Here is a 23,299-nt window from a genome sequence, read left to right on the forward strand (position 1 = left end):
TGCCCACTTTGTTGCTTCTCTGAGTTGGGTGTAAAAAAAAAAAACAACAACCAAAAAAATGTACATTTGAGTTGCAGAATAGTGACGAAAAAAAAAGAAGAATAAGCCGCATATCAGAAAATCAAAGAGAGCATACAAGGTAGTGGAGAGATAATACAGAGGGAAAAAGGACAGAAAAGTAACACTGACAGAGAGAAACAGACTTTGCCCAGCCTGATGGAAATTTCCACTCTGGCAGTGAAACGAAATCTAATGTTCAGATTAAGTTAAGCATAATGCAAAACAACAAAACAAGGTCCACTCGTTAGATTGTAGTTGTTAACGGAGACATTCCACCAATACTATACGTATAAATAAATGAAACAATAATTAATCTTAAGCAATAAAAGCTTTGAATTCTGGGACAGTCTGGAACACACTTCTGTGTTCTTCATGTTAAAATCTTTTCTTTATGGTTTTCAGGTTTAGTCAGGAGGGTAATAACAAACTGAAATGCAAAGCAAACCTGCTTTTATTATTGTTTTTTGGCTAAAAAAATATTTCAATAGATACAGTGTGCTTTTTTCTGTATGTACGAACATGCTGGGGAGTGTGAATAATTGGCTTGATTTCCATCTGTACAGTTTTGTTTGGCTAAAAAAGGTTCAGTGTGTTGAAATGCATGGAAAGGTATCAAATGACAGCAAAGGGGGTTGAACGGGTTTATAAACCCCCCCCCCCCCCCCTTTTTTTTTTTTTTAAAGAAACATTTTCCTTTACAGGATCAGTCACTGTCTGGTCTAACTGGTATTTTGGCCTGCAGTAGTTCCCAAGTTAAAAACCAGAGGTGTTTTTTTTCTTTGACACCATGTTTTTACTATAGGGCAGGGGTGTCAAACTCCAGGACTTGAGGGCCAGTGTCCTGCAGGTTTTAGATATCACTCTGGGTCAACACACCTGAATCAAATGATTCAGGCCTCTGGAGAACTTCAAGATATGTTGAGGAGGTGATTTAGTCATTTGAATCAGCTGTGTTGGATCAAGGACACATCTAAAACCTGCAGGACACCGGCCGTCGGGGCCTGGAGTTTGACACCTGTGCTATAGGGAGCTACTCAGAGGTGGAAATATATACATTAATAAATGACTTAGTCATACTAGCTGTACTGTATACAGCTGTAATTTCCAGAAGTTCTTAAATCAGCAGATATGCCTTTTCATATTTTGAATAGTTATTTTCATTATTTCATTATTATCACAATAAAAGTGTTTGGCTGACACAAGCCACCAGTCATTTTGCAACATTAGGAACTTGGGAATCAGGAAATGATTTTGCATTTTCTTCTCAGAAGATACCCTTTTTTGTTTGAGTAGAGCTGCACACAAGATACCATTCAGATCATACACTACTTTATCCACACCGGACTCACACTCTACAGTTATAACTTAAAATGTGATGTGAATAAGACCTTTTTCTAACTGTTTTCCTGGTTGAGATTCAACAATCCAGAAAATCTGTCAATAAAAGAAAGAATAAAGAATAATAATATAATTTTAAAAAATCTGTCATCTGCATTGGTATGAACTTATTCATTTCTATCCACTGTCAGCCTAAGTTCCTGTACTGCAAGGAATGCACTTTAAATGTGTTATAACTAAATGTTTCTGGGTTTTTTAAAGAAAAAAATGTTGCTTTAAATCTATGCATTAAAATAACCACACATATGAAAAATAGAATAACACACAAATCAGCAGACACCTTTTTAATCGCTCAATAATTCCAAACAGGAGTATAGTGAACTAAATATTTTAAAGAACTACAGAAATAGTAGAATTTGTGTTTTTCTTTATTTCATTTGGTGTGTTTCAGAGTCCTCTGCTCATTGTTGGACCCTGAAGCTTGATCAGACTCTTTGTGGACGCATGTTGGACAGCAGTGTGGGGATGACATCTGGCTTGCGAGTATGAAAGTAGTAGATAGCAGCTCCTCCAACCATGACAGTCAAGCTCATTTTAACCAGTCGACGAGCAGTGGAGGGCTGTTCTGGTTCCAGCTACGGGGGGGGGGGGGGGGGGGGGGGGGTGATGATTTTTACTTCATGTTAAAATCATGCACAACAGTAACAAAGAAGACTGCAGAAGAAAAAGTGTAACATCAAACCTTTCTGGTTTTTAGAGGCTGGAACATGCGATCAAACTGGGTAAAGATTGCCCTGTGGGCTCCCTCCCATTTCCCTGGTCCCATCAGCCGGTACTGGTAGGCGGTAACGGGCCCCCAGAGAACCCTCTTGAACAAGGGGTAGTCTGTGAAGAAGAGCCAGAGGAGGCTTGGCCTTACACCAATCTCTCCAGCTATTTCATCCATGTAGGAAACAAAGTCCACCTGCAGTGGGGTCAGCTTTGAAACAATGTAACTGTGGAGAGAATAATATAAAGAATAGTATTATTCTAAAGTGGCACTAACATGGTATAGAAGTATAAGATATAAGAGTATAGCGCAGAATAGATATGCTAGAATAAAGCATTCCTTGTTTATACTTAGGTTTGATATTATGATTGCTTCCAGAGTCTAAAAATTCCAATGCTAAGTGTTCTTGATCATTGCAATATTAAAAGTCTAAAATTAAACACCTTTTAATGGCTATAAAATGTGTAAGATTAAAATGTGGTATGACGCAGCTGCAACCTTTACAGTCTGAACTTTAAAAGGAAAAAAGGAAAAAAAAATCACATGCTAGAATTGTCAGGGTATGCAAGCAGCTGGCTTCAAATTCAGATTTCTAACTGGATTTTTTAAAATGGTGCCGTTTGCTTTTTAAATGCAATTACATGGATAATGAAAATTATGTATGTGTACAGTTTGCTTACAAAGAAAAAAGAATGTGAGTATTAATTTATTTACATGTTCAGACTAATGAGCATTTGTATGTTTAGGTATTATGACAATACACCTGTCTAACCTCTCTATGCACCTTGCTAACCAATCTCACTATAGCTAGAGCATCTTCTGACATATAACAGGAGAAAGGACAATGGTAAAAGACAGGTTGAAGTATTTAATGAGACAAATAGTTACCTTTTTTCAATATTTTTTGTATCTTTTTCAACAGCCTTGATCATGGACTGGCTTGACGGCAGTTTTTTATGTCCTAGGCAGCAAAAAAGGTAATTTGTAAATATAAATGAACTAATTTGTAACTAACAGTTAGGCATGCTAACTGTTAGTAATAACAGACTACCTTACCTTTGAAGACACGAGTGACCCAACGGGCCTGCATTTCAGCCTGAGGCATGATGGCTCCAAGGGCATGAATGAAACCCACGACAGCCAAAGTAGGATGCTCTAGGGTTGGGGGGAAAACATGCTTGTACAGACCCGCACGGTGCCCAGACTTGTACATGGCGTTTTTTGGCAAGTAGGGGAAATCATAGTTGTACCCTGTGGCAAATACAATAGTGTCCACCTGTGACAACAAAGAAATATGGTATTAAACTAAGTCTTCACTGAACAAAGATCTTGGAGAAAGTTGAAGAAAACTCTTCTCTGACCTTTTCCACAGTACTTCCATCATCAAACACCACAGTGCACCCACAGATTTCCTTCACATTTGGTTTGATGATGACTGCCCCGGACAGAATCTTCATTGGTAAGTCATCATTGATTACTGGGATCTGACTGAAGAGCCTAGAGTAGAGTATTTTAATGAGAAGCAGAATCCCTCATCTGACAGCACAGCGTTATACACCAATCTGGCATAACATTACGACAACTGACAGGTGAAGTCAGTAACACCAGTTATCTCTTTATAAGGGAGCAAGTGAACATTTTGTCCTCAGATTCAATGTGTTAAAAACAGAGAATTGGCTAAACATAGGGGATTGAGAGAGTTTGTGATGACCAGATGACTGGAGCAGAGCACCTCCAAAATTACAGCTCATGTGGGGTGTTCCCAGTCTGCAGGGATTAGTATTGTTAATGTTTTCTTTTATATCACGTTGCTGGCTGGCTAAGTGTGCATCGCTTACCTTGAGGAACATCTGTAAACAGGATGGCGCTATAGGAACAAGGAAAGCTGCCGGAGGCAGCGTGATGCTGTAGGTACTGTTCTGAAGGGAAACCTTGGGTCCTGCCATCCATGGAGAAGTTACTTTGACATGTACCACCAACCTAAGCATTGTTGCAGTTTCCATGGAAACTGTGTTCCCTGATGCCTATTTCAGCAGGATAATGTGCCTTGCCACAAAGCAAAAATGGTCCAGCAATGATATGAGAAGCACAATGAGCTTGAGGTGTTGACTTGGCCTCCAAGTTCCCCAAATCTCAATCCTGTGGGATGTGTGGGACAAACAAATCTGACCTACAGAGATCCCACCTTGTAGTTTACAGGACTCAAATGATTTGTTGCTAACATCTTTGTGCCAGATAGCACTGCACACCTTCAGGGGTCTAGTGGAGTCAGCGCCTTAAAAGGTAAGGGCTGTTTTGGGAACAAAAGGGGGACCAACACAGTATTGGGCAGGTGGTCACAATGTCATGCCTGATTGGTGTATATTATAGGGAACTAACGCACTGTGATTGATCTCATTACCTTGGCCTGAGTCAAAATCTATGTGGGCGTGACACCACCTACCTGTGTTTGGGTTTTAGGGCGTACATGGTGTGGTCATACATGGCATTGAGTTTCTTCTCACCAAACCAATTGAAGAAGTTGATTGGGAATAGCTGAAACAGGATATGAACAAAGCGTGTGTTGTACTTCATGTCAACTGGCACACCATTGTCGGAAACTTGCCGGATGATCCAAGCACCACGACGAGTGCTCATGTACACCTGGAGAATGGGAAAGACAGAATTCACCAAAACTCATGAAGGAGTTTTTTTTCTATCTCTAATCAAAAGAAGATAAGAAGAACGAAAAAGCTTTCTTCAACCTGCTCTGCAACTCTGCTGGTTTCCACAGCAATGTCACCTCCAGAGTTTCCAATTCCGATTACCACCACTCTTTTTCCATACATGTCTTCAGGTCCTTTGTAGTCCCAGCTGTGGAGATATTTTCCTTCAAATGTCTCAATTCCTGCAACATAACAGAGGTGTCATATGAAAAGACTAACACACAAAGGTATAAAAACAAGACAGTTATTTTTTTAAGGGTTGATTTTTAAAAATCAGCCATATTTTAATCAAAGCCTTTTCAGGATAAATGCAAAACATTTTACCTGGGAAATCTTTGAGTGGGAGGTTAGGGTAGGTGTAGTGACCAGAGCAGCAGATCACTGCATCAAAGACATGCCTCTCCTCATGTCCATCTCTCTTTTCAGTCAACACCTCCCACCTGCCAGTGCGAGAATAGTCCGGTGCTTTTCTCACACTTTTCACTAAGGTCTAAAAAATAACAATGTAGGCCGATTCAGGTTTTCAGATATCTGCCAAATGTCACCAAAACAGTTTTGAAGAATGTGCTTTTCTCTCATTCTACTCTTCTTTGTTTTTATTACCTGGAAGCGAATGTATTTTAGGAGTTTAAAGTGGTCTGCATACATTCGGAAGTAGTTCAGGATTTTAGAGTGATGCATGTAGTTGGGATAATCAGAGGGAATGGGGAAGTCACTGTAGCACATCATCTCCTTTGAGATATTGATTGTAAGTGACCGGTAGATACTAGCCCTGTTGGGCTCCGAAACTTCCTGCAGAGAAATAGTTTTAAAAGACAACAAAGAATTTTACTCAGTTTCACACGAACAGTTTGCTTGTCAACATGTTTGTCTTCTTAAATGTAGACTTGCCTTGAATTTCCACAGTCCGCCCATGTCGTCACTACTTTCAAAGCAGGTTGGCTCCATGCCTTCTTCCAGACAAGCCTTTATGCTGGTCAGACCAGAGGGGCCTGCCCCGATCACTGCTACTCTGTGCACCATGATGGACCTGCAACCAGATGTTGGAAAATGTACCTGTAATTTTGAACATTTGTGAAATTAAGTATGAAAATGTAAATTTGTAACCAAGGAAACCGTCAATTGCACTATATTCAGGTGACAAGATCTTAATGTTAAAAAAGAAATACAAAAGAAAACATGCATAGAAAACTGTATTAATACTGAACAGTTTTCCTGTTTAAGAATGAAGCTTAAATTAGTTTCCAGCTCGTTTAAAATGCTCGAGAGATTTTTACCAGACCGAGATAAAACGGTCACGTGGCAATCCCTTTCCAATAATCCTCAGTTAGTTTACTTGATTTAAAGTAGTGACTGCAACAATTTAGAGCAATTGATGGTTTAACCATGTTTTACATGACTGAACTCTACAAATTCCTAATCCTGGCATCTGTCATAAAACATTCTTCTCAGAAACAGAAGAGCAAAGGTGACATCAAAGTTCTTTGAAAGACCTCAAGCATGCCAAATGTCCTTGGGCAAGATACTAACCCCATGTTTGCCTACTTGTGGTGGTCAGAGGGCCCGGTGGCGCCAGTGTCTGGCAGCCTCGCCTCTGTCAGTGCGCCCCAGGGCAGCTGTGGCTACAACGTAGCTTGCCATTGCCAGTGTGTGAAGTCCTTAGGGACTGAGTCCTTAGGGACTGAGTAAAGCGCTATACAAATGCAGGCCATTTACCATTTTGTCATTATATCATTGGAGCATGGTTATCATAACAATATCATAACAATGCAAAATTATGTTAATAAATTAAAAGAAATACGCCATCTTATATTCAAGTAATCACAAGCTATTTTAAACCCTTTGTACCCCATGACACACTTAGAAATATTGCTGATTTAAAAATCCCGACACACATATGGAAGCTTTATATTGCAGAAAGTGTCTATTTTTGCTTACCTTGATCTTCCTGTGGTGATTTGGTGTGCCTCTCAAGTGGGGCAAGCATCACCTGAGCACAGACTTTTATACAGAGAGGGTAACTATACACACTCTTTTTTTCTTTCTCTCAGTCCTGTCCAAAAAAGGAAGCTACCAAGCTGAACCATGTTTACCAAAATCAAAATGGGTTTGACTTTGACTAAAGTTCAATTCGTGTTATTTTAAGTAGGAAGAGGAGTGCAAATGAGTGACAATAGTGAGCAATGGGAAGAAGGAGCAATAATGATACGCACAGAACTCTATTAATGTATCCATCTATTACACATGACGCAAAACAGTTTTAGATTGGTTCCCCATTTAATTACAAATTCTTACAATCAAATTACGGGATAATTTTCAACAGCAAATTCAAATCCACGGACTATAATACAGCATAACCACACACACAGACGTATACATAAATGTACATTATAAGATCTATACAAGTGATGTACAGTGAAGTTCATAGTATTTAGCAGGCAATGAGTGCAGTAAAATGTATAGAAGCTTCATGTTTGAAAAAATGTATAGAATAAGAAATACATTTTGTTCATAAAGTTTCTCAACTGTTACAGTACAGGTTATGAGAAATGTGCAAAATCTTTCAGTACACAACATACACAACTAATTTTTTAAACATTTTTAGTCTTAAAAAAAGAAAAGAATCAATCATAAAAATTATTTGGTCACAAAAATTACCATCCAGCATATTTAGATTTACAACCAAAGTGTAATGAAGTGAAAATCTTCAAAGCTGAAACCTTTCTCACTGGCACTGGGAAGATCATTGGTTAGTTATTGCAGAGACAGCACAGATTGCACAAGGTCAATAAAATATCTGAGTGGGAACAGTCTGCTGAGTTCATACAGGTATCTGGATCTGGCTTAGACCAACTAGCACAAACCGGTGGGAAAAAAAAAAGACCCCAGAGACGGACACGAAACTTTCTTTTTATCAAATACACGTAATACAGGACAAAAAAACTGATGTAACTTCTTGTCTCTGGCAGTACTGAGGTGTGTGTTTGAAGTGAGCAAGCTGTTGTGCAACTGACTCAAGTATTTTCTCCCTCCTGACAGAGTGGTTTAGCCATACACTTCAAACACGGCACTAAAACTCATTCACAGATTCAAAAACATATTCATAATGTTTCTTTGCTTTTCTTTGTAGTACTAGCACAACTATTTTTTCCTTTCTTGAATTATAAACTAATCAAAAAGGATTTAAAATTCCCATTCAACTTACTAAGCTTAGTTTTATAATGATGGACTGATGGTGATTAGCTGATACTGCTATTTGAAGTATTGATTCGACTGGCAGCTAATGTTCATATCCCTTCATTTTCTCTGTTGTACTGGGAAAGAAAAAAATATTTATCATTAAAAAAACTATTTGAAAATGTACTTTCACCTTCTAATCCCACATCTTTGAACAGTAAGTGAGTGCAAAATGAATGCACCGATTACAGATTAAATATTAGCCACTGCCATCATCTATGGAGCCAATGTGCATCCCTAGTAGAAGCAAAATTTCCTAAATAACACTGCAATTTTACCAGGAAGAAGAAGAAGAAGAAGAAATAAACATTCACTCAGATTTGGCACACAAGTGGAGCAGCTTCAAGGACACAAAAAGGTTAACTACGTCTCTTCTCACGCCCTCCACGTTCTAATGGGAAGGGTCAATAGCCTCTGTGACAATGCCAACGTCAAACACACATTTCAGTTACAACATCTTAACTACTTGCGTCATTTAAAATTTTATTGTTAATGTTGGACCTCACTTGGGCATTTAATCAACTACTGATAGTGGCATTGCACCAAAATGGATTAAACATCAAAATAAATCTGGGAAATACAGCAATATGTGAACTGAAAAACTTCGCGTACAGGTTCAGTCATTGGGTCGGTGTGGATAATTATTAACCCAGTGATACCTAACCCAGTGAAACATGACTGTTTCTTGTGTTTTGACTAAAAATTGAAATTCACATCGGGTTCAGTAGGTCAAAGAGCCAGGTCATCAAATATATAATCTACGAACATTATATCACTCATTATTGTAGTTGAAAAAGAGACATTATTCAGTCCTTTTGGCGATGGCGATTTCCACAAATGCATATTCCACATTTATCGATGCATCTTAGTACATGTACAATGCAGAAACAAAACCATATACCTCATGTCCATTCATCCATGAACCCCTTGCAGCACACACCATATCATAACATAATAAATGAAATAGTAAACCTAAACATGGCATCACCTAAATGTGATACCAACAAAATAACTGCTTGCTGCTTTGGCACAAGTGGCAAATAAATTGTGTAATTTAAAAGAAATCAGCTTATTAGTTTTCTATTTACTTATCTAGATTATTGCCCTCATTTTTTTAAACATTGGTGGAGCATTAAAAAGAAGTAAAAAAGTAAAACTCTAGTATTGTTAGGAATTATTTCACAGTGTAGGAATTAGGACAAATTTTCAATAAGAAAATTTTAGGCAATATTTTCTTGGACTGAAATTTTTAATTTTCAGACAGAGCAATCAGGTATGGACTTGAGGAAATTATTTCATTCCAGGTGTTTACCCATGCATTCCATGCATTTGCATTTGGGGGGGGGGGGGGGGTGTCAAGATCTCTGTCTAAATAAATAAATGTGGGTAAATTCCCAGATGATTAAACATCCAACTATTTTGTAGATAATAACTGAAATGAGTAAAGAAAATAAACAGTCTATGTATGCAAGATAATTCATAATTTTATTGGGTGGGTTATATTGGTTGGGTCTGATTATTGGGTGGGGGGGTGGGGGTCATAACACCCCTAACCCCCCTGGAAATTACGCCCCTGCAGCTATCTTCTAATTTGCTTCCAAATTTATCACAAAAGTCAGGAAATTTGTGTTTGCTCAGTTATTTCTTTGTTGTAACACTATATATTTCATACCGTTGGAAATCCTGTTTATTTCCCCTTAAATGCTGCCATATTTGTAAGAAAAATGCTTTTGTGGTTTGAGCAGAAGTATTGAGTATGTGGTTTGCCCCCATGAAAACCTTGCCAAATCTCCTCTGGCAATGCAAAACTTAGTCTGCTCTTTACTCTTGTTTGTGTCGTTTATTGAGTTGAATTTTTGAGGTTTGAAGACACAAGACATGTTGGCAATTTAGCAGTTTGTAAATTAACAATCGGGCTTCAGTAGCATGCGGACGAACCATACGCAGCCACAATAACCTGGCATCTCCTGCTCATGCTGGTTACCAGGTTGGTCACACACTGCTATGGGATCGCATCCCATTCTTCAACCAGTATTTGTCACAAATCAGCCAGTCTGGTTGTGCTGGTAACTCTCGCACAAACAGCACGCACAAGTTGATCCCATATGTGTTCATTGGAAATCAACGAACACCATCCTCTCAACTTCCAAACTCTGGAAGGACCCCGTTCAATGTTCAAAAGTAGTGAGTCCATACTTTAAGAGGCGATCTGACTGCTGTGGACAGAATCTGGACGCATTACTGAATGTTCCTCCACACTTTCAGGTTTCAGTGCACATGTTACTCACACCAACAATGCAAATGGGCCTTACTGTGAAGGGCAGTCATGGTAGGCCTCCTGGCGGCCTCATAAGACTGGCTGTGTTGAGTCTGTTCTGGATTGTCTCACCATATTGTCCAGCATTTTGTCCTCTGTAGAAGACAGCCTGCAGTTTCGAGGTTCTGACAGGGTGAGGAAACTGTTTTCATGTGGTGTTGTCTTCTTGTGACATGCGCTTCATGGCCTACTTCTGACTTCATCCGTTATATGGAACTTGATCTTTAATTTGGAGAAGGTATTAGAGCTCACTCCAAATAATGCTGCAATTTTATTTTGGACAACATCCCCTTGAAGTTGCTCTTGAAGTTGGCAAGAGCCCTATCCAGATCAGTCAAACGTAGCATGTTTGGAGCACTAACTGGCAGGGTCACTGGTGCTGCTAGTCAGAAGCTCAAAAACAAAGAATCAATAGCAGAATAAGCTGTTTGGCATTGGCAGAGAAGATTTGGCAAGTTTCTCATAGGTGCAACGCAAATACTCAACTCTGCTGCACAACCCACAAATGCATTTCCCTTACAAATGTGGCACCATTTAGGGGGAAACAACAGGTTCTCCAGCAGTATAAGATTTATCGCCCAGAAGCATTGCTACAACAAAGACATAATCAACCAAACTTTTACTTTTTGTGCAAAGTTCTAATGCAGCAAAGGGCTTAAAAGAAAACCAGAAAACAAGACTGAAAAATTGGTTAATGAAACTACAGATCATTATTTTTTCCCCCTTCATATACGATTATGTATTTAATGTCCAAGAGCATTTAAATGTGAATGAAAAAACCTAACCATGCAATATATTTACAATCTTTTATATATATTTAAAACAGCACACCTGTGAGTCATTCAAGTGAATCAAGTTACTTTTTTCATTAGTTTTTCAGTAAATTTCACAATGAAAATGTCTATATACAGTATATACTCCTGTAGTACTTAAGACCCAAGTGTGTGCATTATACTGCATTCCTGCCTAATAAAGACAAATGTGCAGTGTCTTATTCCATTTAAGTGAAGACAACTCTTAAGCCAATTGATTTTTGGGTGAATTGTCCCTTTAAGCAAATACACTGTACAATTCTGATATGCCAACTATACTGCGTTTGCAAATTTCTGCAAGTGATATATGTAGACGACCTGATAACATTACGGTTAAGTGTATGTAATCCTTCAGAGCTGATAAGTTATCAGTTACATGTACAGTTTTGGTTGACTAATAATGAAAGAGAGATAGTGTTAAAGTGAAACAGACAAATATATGGGGTGCAATTAATCTTTATGAGGGTTTGGATGTGCTTCCTTAAAAGAATGTTATGTCTTCTTATCTGATCAGTAGTCACGTAAAGAAGAAAAAAGGCCCTCTGTGCTCTGTGAACAAAGCTTTGAGGACATGTTAGGGCTTATATCATGATTAGCACCTAGAAAGGCTAGAGGGGGGCAGGTGAAGACAGGTAAGCAAGTTTGCTATATGTGCAGTTTTCATTTGATGTCAGCAAGTAAATGTGAAAAAAAAAAAAAAAACTATTCACAGAGTAGTTATACAATCTTTCATTAAAAAACAAAAAACAAAAACCCAGCATGTCTGATTCATAAATTATAAAACAAGTTACATTCTGGATATTTTTAATTCAGTTTTTCCCGTTATGTTTAATAAATACTACTATTTAATATGTTTTTGCCATGGTTTCCAGATTGAACAACTTATTTCACTGTAAACTTTCAGACAGTGTTTAAAGCTGTGCAGCAACTCTAAAGTACTCTTCTTTTGATGCACGCGAATAAGCTGCCACTGGTGGAATGTTGTGGTAGCATAACATTGTGTTCAACACATCTGTTTCACTTTTAAAAACTTTTTGCTAGATTTTGTAAAGACTGAACTGAGCTTGCTTATAAAGTTTGTGGATGTGTAAAGTAAGTAAGAGCCCATTAAACTGTGTTGTGAATGTAAAATTGAGTTTAGACTTTATATTGTATCCTTGAATCAAGCTACAGAAGTGTCATAAGTGAGTTAGAGAACTTCAAGGTAAATGGTCAAACCTGTTCTCCTGTAATCTGTTGGGATTAACCTGCTACTTGTTATAGACGAGCTAGCAGCTACCTCAGAAAGAGGGCTAGTAGTGGACTTAGTTGTCACACAACATGAAAAACTCTTCGTTTTTTTTTGTTTTTTTTTATAAAGATCTACTCTCTAGTGTCAGCATAATCTCCAATACAACACTTATGGGATGTAAAAAGTATTCTTAATATTTATTTGAATGTATAAAAACATTTATTTTATAACAAAACAATTTTTGTTTTAACACAACTTTATGCTCCACAACATTATTCATATTTCTCTTCAGCAAATATCGTTTTGTTACAAAGTAAATGTATTTTTAAAATGATCCCAACCTTAGAAATAGTGCTGCTTTCAATTCAGTGAGAATATATTACTATAAGGGAAAAAGGTGTGTACGTGCTCCTTTACTCAAATATAAACTACCATTTCCTTAAGTCCTTAAGCTGACTGTCCCAGCAGCCCTTGCAGTGTTTGAGGGGACAGCCACAGCATTTCCACAAGGTTGTACTGGCAATAGCCCATCCAGAACCCAAACATCACATCAGTCACATTGTGCCTGCCCAGCATCACTCGACTCAACCCTACCAGGCCCACCCACAGCAGAACGAGGACTCTCAACGGGGCAGCCAGCACGAGGTGAGCCAGCAGGAAGCGGCCACACATGGCGGCACGCGTGGCATGTCCGGAGGGGAAGGAGTAGCGGTCCACAGAAAAGGTGGCAAACATGTCCATACGATTATGTGCTGGCCGACGCCGACGCACCACCGCCTTAACAATGCCAACCAAGATCAGGTCCAGCAGCAGGCCTGCAGGGGAAGAAGATGGAGATATGCTACAATGCATGAAACAACAACAACAACAACAACAACACAGCCACATTAAAACAAACAAACAAATGTGAATGAAGCATGTTGTATGAAGTGTTTACAGTGATCAAGTAGAGTAGAAAAGCACCAGGTAAGAACCAGACCATAGACTATTTAGTCCATTTCAGTGCCAGCAAATCCTCCAGGATCTTGAAGATTAAGCAGATGAATTAAACTTTGTGTTAACCTTTATTTTTTCCTATTAAAAGTGAAAAGTTAACTTGACTTGCAGATTTTTAGACTTGTAGAAGGCCTACAATAATCTGCAATCTGGTAAAGATTGTTGTTGTTTGAACCAGGGTTTTCTTATTGAAAAAAACAAAAAACAAAACCTAACTGTTATTTGCACCACAATGATATCACAAAGAATTTCACAGTATGATGAAAGGGAAAGATACAACAGCAGCACTGATTACAGGAATGACTGCAGTTTTTAAGTCGTGTTTCTGCATTGAGAGAATGAAAAGCTTTTGGTCTCCTGGGCTGCAGCACTGAAAAATTAATGCAACACTCAGGTGGCATGAAGCCAATTCGCTTCTACGAATCTAATGAAAGGGCTTCAGCAAAATGAAAACAGAAATGCACATTGCATCCATCATTACTGACAACTACTATGTGGTTACATTATTATCTGCTGCTTTTAAGACCTGAGGTTAATAACCATAGAGAGAAAAGGGTTTAGACGGTTTGCACACAGCAGCTTGCTGCTTCCCTTTTAAGCTGTTCTTTTGAAGTAAGTGCACTACTTAGCCCCCACATCAGAGTGCTGTGTAAGAGGGAGTCTTGTTCCAAACATGTTTTGATGAAGAGCTGGGATTTTACCAATACCAATGCTTACTGGCTCTAAACTACTTAAGGTAATACTTCTTAAAGCCTTGTGTTTATTTAATGCTGATATGAACCACAGTAGTTGGTGCTTACTCACTAACATTATGCATTTGGGAGGGTTGGCAAGTAAATATTAAATGATTACTGAAAGACTATGGGGACATATTGAACTTTTTATTCAATACCCTTGGGGCACATCTCTCTATTGTGGTAAATGAGGTTTAACTAGGGAAGCCCTTATTCAATAGTCTGTTATTTAATGCCCCTTAACATAAAGTTTCTGCCTGATCCAGCTTAAACGGCAGCTTAATTCAGTTTCTGACTTCTCCTTAATATCTGAAAGTGGAAAGCAGGTCATAAAATAGAGAAAATGTCCATCACACTTTGTCATAGGTCAATTTCATATGAAACTATTACTCATATTTTTAGCTTAGAAGCCCATTAAACATTCTGAAACTCTGCATGTTTGTTTTCCTATGATATTACCGAGGTAATACTGCCACCGAACAGCAATAAATGTATAATGTAAAACCACAATAAATAAGTACATGCAATCACGACACTGTGGGCTTTACTGATACCAACTGCTTAATCCAATTATGACTCTGAACACAACCTCGGTAATTAAAGAACTGTTTATAACTCGGTCTAGAATCCAAATATAGGTCTTTGGCATTTCTGGTTTCACTGCAGAATACTCCGGTCTTGACCCTACTCTTCTGAAAACATCACTATCACATGCATTTCCTTGCTGTGGCTTCACACAGCATCACATGGACACTCCCTGGAGGCAAAGAAGCCCCAGACCACTTTGGCACTTCAGTCAACATTTTACATAGCTATCCAGTTTTCCAGATTAAGACCTATTTCATATAATCTTATACTTTTACCAGTTTCCCAAGCTGTGAAGGAACATCACAAAAGGTGTAACAGGTGACATCTACAGGTGAGAGCCAGCCAACACCAATTACACAAAGATAACCCTATATACTCATTATCTGACGCGTTATGAGAGGTGGGATCAGCTCTTCTGTTGCTTAAGTGAAGAAATTATGAAAGAAGAACTGTGCAGGACAAATCAGGACCGGGAAGGAGCAAGGAGCTGTGACACCAAACCCAGCTCAGTGGCGCACTGATATGTATTGAGAGGGGTTTATCTGTGATTACATACGATGCTGGAAGAAGAAGCAACATGAAAGAACACAAAAAGCAGAGTTTTACCCATGAAAAGGTTGAGCATGACTTCTTGTCCTGCAGCACTGTCGCTCTTGTACAGACAGTAGGCGGTACCAGCCAGCCACGGGATACCATGTCCCGATATCTCTAAGAGCTTCATTAAGGGGCGCACACTGCCCCAGGACGAGTCCTCACAGGCACACACTCCCAGCTGCTTGGACAGCCACAGGTCGATGGCCAACAGGGAGCTGAGCGCTACGCGAATGAGGGAGGGGTTGAGCCGGATACCATCCTCTTCAGGTGGCCCCTGACCGCTCGCGGAGCCCGTGGAGGAGCCGGAGCCCCGGCGCCGAGTGGGGCTTTCAGAGGCTCGAAGGCGGGCCGTGGTCGGGTCGGAGCCCTGGCGCTGGAGCAGGTGTGGCGGTGAAGACCGGTTTAGCGGCTTTGTCAGAGACATGAACTCGTAGCGACCGTTGGAGCTCCCGAGCACCGGGCTTCCTCCGCTGCGACCGGGGTTTTTCGCTTTAGGAGAGGGCATGGTGTCCGTTAACTCACCGGCGTAGACAGGTATGTGTAGTGTAGATGCACAGCAGCGGTAAATTTTCTGCAGTGCTGTCCCGGTTGTCGCTTCTTTAGCTCATCTGTTGTACGTTTCACAATTCTTATCACGTCCAGGAAAAGATGAGCCGTGACGCCATATTTGTTGTTCTTCTCGCAAAGTATCCTGGGAAGCTGTGTTTTCGAAACTATTTTATTCCCTTAGCGAAGTTATCGCGACTAAAATTGTGTAGAAATTGTGTATTTTCAAAATAAATAAACAAATAATTGAATAAATACATGTATAAAATTGAGTAGTTTTAAGTTTGCATGTATTTGATTTCTATAAAACTGAGTTAGTACGGTTTAATATTTGCAATCTTTTTTATCTTTTGTTTTTAAGTCTTTATTTTTTAGAGAACGTTCGTTTAATTCATTTTCTATAAAAATGATTTTTTTTATAGCAAACTGACAAGGCCTAAAATTTATGACGAGTTCTCCATATTTTAATGAATTAATTTATTAATTTTGGTCTTCGTTTTTACATTAGCAATATATCTTTCTTACACTTTGCACATTATTTTTTGAAAAGTTTTTAATTGTTTTTTTCTAATACGTTTGCGTCGTTATTCTCTGTTTGTTTCGATAGTTAATGTCGAAAGATGTCGGAAAAAACCCACGTGTTTTAGGACTCTTCTCTGGTTGGTCGGTGAGCTACGCTGGATCGAATGGATCCGCCTCTATCCGGATCCATTGACATATTGCGCAGTGGGGTCAGCATTTTGCTCCTGTCCGTTATCTCTGGTGTTTGAGCTGAACAGGAGAGTCGAGCATGCCTGGACTTGTGTTGGGAGACGAATTCCCAAATTTCGAGGCCGACACCAGCATCGGCAGGATCAAGTTTCACGACTTCCTGGGCAACTCGTGAGTGTCATCTTGCAGCATACAGACGTCGCACTGTAACTTGTTTTAAGTGGGTTTTGGTAATAATGCTGCAACAGTGCAGCTTATTGCGTGCTCAGTCAGTTACCATCCCTTCGCGATTCCTCTCGATTAAAAGCTTTAGCAGATTTTTCCCAGATCTTACTCGCCAGTTATGGCGGCTGACATAGACGGCGTTACACAAGCGTGACCTATTGGTTTAGAGACACTTGTAGGTTGTCAACTACACAAACAAAAAACTTAGTTAACAGTCTTAACTACACGCTGTTAACAGGTAAACTGTTAGACAATAAAATCGACTACAAGAAGCAGTTCATTAGATACTGGAGGTGTAAACTATGTGAAACGGTTGTGTGCGTGGCTGTTTGTTTTCCCTCTAGTCTGTTCTCCACTGAGGTTTAATTGCACTCCTTGTTGTGTGCCTATTGTTGAACTTGCCAGTGCACACATCCTTCAAACATCCAACAATAATAGGCTCGATTGGTTAAAAGAGCAGAGAAAAAAAGAGCACTGTGTGCATGTATAATATTTAACACACCCCCACACACAGCTCGAGGTGAAATGTGGAAATGCACATTTTGCTGTGAGGTGTCCCAATAACATGATGCAACGTCCTTTGAAAAACACCCCAGATATTTAAGTAGTGTTGAAAAGTGTTCCTGTTTAAAGCACATCGTTTTTTATGGGGAGGAGAGAAGAGTGGGGGAAACGATGTGCTTTAAACAGGAACACTTTTCAACACTACTTAAATATCTGGGGTGTTTTTCTTTCCTTCGGAAAAACTGAAACATGTAGTTGTTAGCTGATTTGTAAATACCCAAGAAAATAATTTGCAATGATTTATGGCAAACCATTCAAAATTCAGGCTTCTCCTATATGCAGTTTTATATCCCTACAAATCAAATGCCTTGCAGTTTTTGCCAGAGAAAGCAGAATATTTGGGGAAAAAAAGAATGAAAACAGTCATTCTGCTATCCTAAAGTTTTGGCACACATTGCGTTATCAAAAGTATAACTGGATCAGATAATTCCAGCTTTCATCAACATGAGAACACCACCCAGTTTTGGTGACTGCATAATAACTTCCTTATTTTTCCCTCCTCGGAAATGTTGGACTGTGTGAGGCAGCCATCTGTTCAAACCGTTTCAAGCTTTTCCTTGTGCCTTTCCCCCCTCATTTGGATTTTTTTTTTTTTCCCTACCAGTTCAAATTCTAATCCCAAGAGGTGAACAAACTTTGTTCAGCCTCATTTGAAGCCTGGTAGTCGTAGGATATTTAGCCAAAAACATCAAAGAAGCAAACAAAAACCCAAACTGGTTTAGTCACCCAATAATCAGCTGATCATAATGCTTCTAAACCATGTGATGAGGGGTCACAACAGACTGAAGGGCAAATCCATCGAAGTCATGGCAGACCCCAAACTCACATGATTCCAAAGCTACTTTAAAAAGACCAACAGGTAACTCCTTAGTGGATTTAAAGTCTTGTTCTCTCTGTCATACTCACAGATACTTGTTGCTTTAGCCTGTGTTTGGAAATTACTCTCCTCCTTTTGTTCCCCTTTCTCTGCTATTTCATCCTCCTTTTTTTTCTTTTTTTTTTGTTTCGACTCTTTAATTATCTGTTTCTTTCAGAATGTTTCTCAGTATCAGTTTGTAAAGCATGTTGGAAGCACAGGGTGGTGAAAGCATGAAAACTTGCTTATTGTTTTACAAGTCTCTTCAGCTTGTGGTTACCTTGAACTTGTAACTTGATTTTTGTAACACACCCTGTCTATAAAGATTTGAATTGCACATAATGACTGTTATAAAGATGATCGAACACATTGAAACTTTTTATTTTAACATTTTATTTTTACTTTTAATTGATGCTCCAAGCAGAGGCCTTGTTGAGTTGGAACAACGTCTCTTTTCCCCTGCAGATGGGGTATCCTGTTCTCCCACCCGAGGGACTTCACTCCTGTATGCACCACTGAGCTTGCCCGTGCTGCCAAGATCAGCAATGAGTTCAAGAAACGAGGCGTAAAGATGATTGCCTTGTCCATTGACAGTGTTGCTGATCACAACAGCTGGAGCAAGGTTAGGAATGCACAAGCACAAACTGTATAAGAACTTTTTTTTAATTTAAGTTCTTCAGGACACCCTTGCTGAAAAGTACATATTATTGAGATATTGACCATTATCTTCAAACTCAACCTGGTATTATCAGGTTATACAATCTATCCTAAGCTTAATTTCTTCACATTTCCAGAGATAATAATTGTCTAATGTCCGTGGACTGGGAAGATCTGGTTCTGTCTGCTCCGTTGGGAGAAAAACCCTGTTTATCTTAACTTTAGTGCTCCTACATGTCTGGTCTAAGAGTAATTAAGTAATTTAGCCTTCAAGTCCCAACTCGAGTTAAGTTTCCAGTAAGAAGCACATACAGTAGGTTAAGTGCTGCAAATAGTATATAGAAACATGCACCTCATCAGAAGCACTAAATGGTAGTTATTTTCAAAACCAGCAAGGGGTGTAATGAAATAGTTTTGCATGGCAAGAAAGAAGGAATATGAAAGTAAATTTACAACCTTCAACTGGAACTAAAGTATGAAAATGATATTAAGTGTAAAATACACTGAGGAAGAAATAATGTTTATTATAATGATTACTTACTTAATTATTGTCTCTTTCTTGTTTTTCTTGTTTCTGTTGTAGTGTATATTATTATTATTGTTATCACACTTTTTTAATGTGGACTTTACTACAGCTGTTATTTGTACATTACTTTGAGTGTAAGGAATCATAGCTGATCCTGGTCAAGCAAAAAGCACCAAACTTTTATAATAGTCTACAAAATGTTTCTCTGAGTGGATCAGAGCTGTGCTGCTTTTTCTTTTTCTTTAAATCTGTGAAATCTTCTACTTAAAATAATCTGGAGTATTAAGTATTTATAATAGAGTATAATACAGTAGAGCACTTTGGTCACCAGCTGTGGTTTTACCTTTTTACTTTATAAAAATACAGATTTAATTTTGACTTAAATATATAATTCTACATATCATTTAAACTTTTTTTTACCAATGTAAACTATTTTTAATGTATTTTGTTTGTCAAAGAAAGTTAAACTATTATGGATTCTTTTTCTTCTTCTACTTCTACTTCTTCTTCTACCACGTTTATTCTTCAAATTAACAATGATAGTACTACAGGCGAATATACTTATGGCCTTTATAAAACATGCTGCTGTTCCTTATCCAGTAGTTAAAGATTACATGCCGAGGATCTGTGATCACTCATCAAACCTGTGCTGCAATAGTGGAGAGATGGCTGCCAGGAGGGACACAATTATTAACAGAGGATGAAATGTGAACTAACAACCATTTAAAAGCTGACTGTATCTCTTGTCTCCGAACAGGATGTGATGGCTGTTAGCAAAAACGCTGATACTGACCTGCCTTTCCCCATCATTGCTGATGACAAGAGGGAGCTGTCAGTCCTGATGGGTATGCTGGACCCAGATGAGAAAGACAAAGATGGCATGCCCCTCACTGCTCGCTGTGTGAGAAACCCATTCACTTTTTATTTTCTTCAATAAATAAAAGTAAAACAAAAAATAGCACTATAATTGTGAAAGAACAGACAATTAGATGCATATTTTTTATTTTGCAATAAGATCTGCACTGACTTGCATGCTTGTGAAATGTTTTGGCTTTATACTTGCTGTTTTAATTACCCACCATACCTGGTAGTTAATACTTGAAAAAAGTATTGATTTTTACAGTTAAACTGAAATGTACACTTGCTGGCCACTCTGTTAGCCACACCTTGCTAGTCCCGGGCAATGTTCAGATTCAATAAGGTGCTGGAAACATTCCTCAGAGGTTTTTGGTCCGTGTTGACACGATCGCATTACACAGTTGCTGTAGATTTGTCAGCTGCACATTTATGACGCGACGCTCCCATTCCACCACATCCCGAAGGTGCTTCATTGGTTTGAGATCTGGTGACTGAGAGGGCCATTGGTGGATAGCAATGAGTCATTGGTGGATAGTGAACTCATTTTCATGTTCAAGAAACCAGTTTGAGATCATTTGAGATTTGTGACATGACACAAATGTCAAAGTTGACCATACTATCCAAATCTCACTGCCGAAATTTAGATTTATCAGATCCAGTATTGTCTTTCCTTTTTGTTGTCCTGTTTTGGTGTGTGAACTGTAGCCTCAGTTAGGGCTGTGCGATATGACCAAAATCTCATATCCCGATATAAGAATTCTATCGTCTAATAACGATATAAATCACAAAAATGTAACATTTTCTGTAAATTCTGTGAATCTCAGGCAGCTCGTCTTGTGGGAAGTGTTTCCAGCTGCGCGTCATGTAGCTGGAGTCGAGTGTTTTAATTAACCGATGCATGAAACTATACATTTTTAGACATAAGTTGTAAAGGCCGCCGTTTTCTTTGTGAGTAATTATTACACAGCGTGCTGCGAGGAAAAGTCTGTTCTAACGTTTGAGTCTAAGGTTTATTTTTTTAGCACCTGGCGGCTCTTTTTTTTAATTCTCATCCGTAAATAATCTGCTCTTTCACGTGATTCAGTTTATTTTGAAAAGTCTCAACAGGATCTTGAGCTTTATTGTGAAAGGTTTATGTGGAACATAAACAAGCGGACACGCGATGCTGTTACTGTCGTTGTTGCTAACCACGCTTGTCCTTCCGTAGTGTGGTTATATTAAATATAAGAGAAAGAGAGAACTTTAAGAAATTAATATAGCCATCAAAATGATGAAAAAATATTGCCGTAAACAGTTTATTTTGCGACACCACGAAACAAACGATAGCGTAAAATGAAACGATAGACGTTTTTATATGGTCATCTGATATATATTGTTATATCGAACAGCCCTAGCCTCAGTGTCCTGTTCTAACCTGAATGGTGTGTCATTGTTGATGACCTGTGGCATCAACAAGGCACTTTTCACACAGAGAACTACTGCTCACAGTTTTTAAAAATGTTTTTCTTTTTTTTTCTTTTTTTAAACATTCTCAACATTTTCTGAAATGCTCAGAGAGCCCACATGGCAAAAACAACAATGTTCACTTAAATCCCCTTTTCTTCTTCATTGAACTTCAGACATACCTAACAAGGTGGCCAGTTATTTAATTATTTTAATTCAGTTAGCAAGGAAACCCTTTTTACTGTTTTAGCATTTTTGAACATATTGAATTTTTTAAAATCTAAAACACAGAGTATATCCAGAGTGTTGTGGTTAAGGAGTGTTATCTCGTTCCACTTTAGGTGTTTGTGATCGGCCCTGACAAGAAGCTGAAGTTGTCCATCCTATACCCTGCAACTACAGGAAGAAACTTTGATGAGCTGCTCAGAGTTATTGACTCTCTGCAGCTGACTGCACAGAAGAAGGTTGCCACACCAGTTGACTGGAAGGTACGTAGTGAAGGCATCAGTCAGCAAGCGAGGTCATCAACAGAGAACAAGAACTGATGTAACGCCACCTGCGCAGCTACTGAGCAGCAGCTCTTAATAAGTTATCCATGCCAAGTGTGCATAATTGAACTAGACTGCAAATAGCAAATAATGTTATTATGACAAATGTAAAAACTCACATTCAGTATCTGGTAAATATCGTCCTGGGACCCAGCCTGTTCATTTTATTATTATTTTTTTTTTTTTCCATTGAAATTTTTCTCCAACTAAGACTATAGCAGTCTGTCATATTATAAAACATTAGTGTTTTATAGAAATGATTTAAATAGTTGGGAAATATTCACTTTTTGCTAATAAAGACTCATAAAGTGCTTTTAAGTTCTATTAAATATGGGCCTGCAGTGAGTAGACAATTGGCCTAGCACTAAGGCTGAATGCAGAATGGTTCTTTCCAAGCTAGCTGACTCAAAATCCACCAATAGCATGTTACGTCTTGTTTTTTGGGGGGTCAGTTTTAAATTTGTGTTAAACTTTTCTTGGTCTGAAGCACCAACCATTTTTAAGGTCGGCTAACTGCCTCCTAAATTTCATTTAACATTTTAGGTTTATTCCTAAAAAGTGGTTTATTGGGGGAATGTCGTATGATGAAATAGTAAAGGCGTATACCCTGTGTCTAAAATACCCTTACATGTTTTTCAGCCCGGTGACAAAGTCATGGTCATTCCCTCGCTCTCAGATGCTGAAGCTGCGTCTCTGTTTCCTAATGGTGTGACAACTGAAGAAGTGCCTTCTGGAAAGAAATACCTGCGCTACACCCACATCTGAAATCACATTACTCTTTGACCTGGAAATCTTTGGTTAATAATTCACATAAATCGGTGCACGTACCCAGTTAGGTGACTTGTATTTTCAGTCATGCAACATTTCCAACACTGAAGCAGAAATGCCTTATCCCCAAACTACTTATCCCCAAATAAACACATTTTTCACATTTGTTTTGTGCTTTCTGAGCCTTTCCCTTTTTGTACAATTTTTCAACAGTTT

General features: G+C 38.7%; 3 protein-coding genes across 3 annotated transcripts; 1 reads left to right on the forward strand and 2 right to left on the reverse strand.

Annotated features, from left to right (window-relative positions):
- Window positions 1–1,791: 1,791 nt before the first annotated feature.
- Window positions 1,792–5,895, reverse strand: LOC308394572 (flavin-containing monooxygenase 5-like; the record flags this gene model as incomplete). The annotated part of the gene is made up of 10 exons (XM_080878948.1): window positions 1,792–2,033; window positions 2,141–2,393; window positions 3,056–3,128; window positions 3,224–3,443; window positions 3,529–3,664; window positions 4,611–4,810; window positions 4,912–5,054; window positions 5,197–5,362; window positions 5,476–5,664; window positions 5,764–5,895. The coding sequence occupies 10 exons, from the start codon at window positions 5,893–5,895 to the stop codon at window positions 1,884–1,886; spliced, it is 1,662 nt and encodes a 553-aa protein (XP_080735074.1). The 3' UTR covers window positions 1,792–1,883.
- A 6,029-nt stretch (window positions 5,896–11,924) lies between these two features.
- plpp6 (phospholipid phosphatase 6) lies at window positions 11,925–15,886 on the reverse strand (the record flags this gene model as incomplete). Its single annotated transcript, XM_080878768.1, has 2 exons — window positions 11,925–13,284; window positions 15,394–15,886. 2 exons carry the CDS (start codon window positions 15,884–15,886, stop codon window positions 12,917–12,919), a joined length of 861 nt encoding a protein of 286 aa, XP_080734894.1. The 3' UTR covers window positions 11,925–12,916.
- Window positions 15,775–23,246, forward strand: prdx6 (peroxiredoxin 6). The gene is made up of 6 exons (XM_080878770.1): window positions 15,775–15,915; window positions 16,535–16,809; window positions 18,749–18,905; window positions 20,224–20,367; window positions 22,109–22,255; window positions 22,955–23,246. Exons 2-6 carry the CDS (start codon window positions 16,718–16,720, stop codon window positions 23,078–23,080), a joined length of 666 nt encoding a protein of 221 aa, XP_080734896.1. The 5' UTR covers window positions 15,775–15,915; window positions 16,535–16,717; the 3' UTR covers window positions 23,081–23,246.
- Window positions 23,247–23,299: the final 53 nt, after the last annotated feature.

The sequence above is a fragment of the Rhamphochromis sp. 'chilingali' genome (genome assembly GCF_963969265.1).
Source record: "Rhamphochromis sp. 'chilingali' genome assembly, chromosome: 3".
Taxonomy (NCBI): Eukaryota; Metazoa; Chordata; class Actinopteri; order Cichliformes; family Cichlidae; genus Rhamphochromis; species Rhamphochromis sp. 'chilingali'.

Excerpts from the sequence above, each read along its gene's own strand:
- prdx6 (XM_080878770.1), top strand. The coding sequence starts at position 16,718 with ATGCCTGGACTTGTGTTGGGAGACGAATTCCCAAATTTCGAGGCCGAC. Across the intron at positions 20,368-22,108 it reads TGCCCCTCACTGCTCGCTGT|GTGTTTGTGATCGGCCCTGA; the intron begins GTGAGAAACCCA and ends GTTCCACTTTAG. Across the intron at positions 22,256-22,954 it reads CCACACCAGTTGACTGGAAG|CCCGGTGACAAAGTCATGGT; the intron begins GTACGTAGTGAA and ends CATGTTTTTCAG.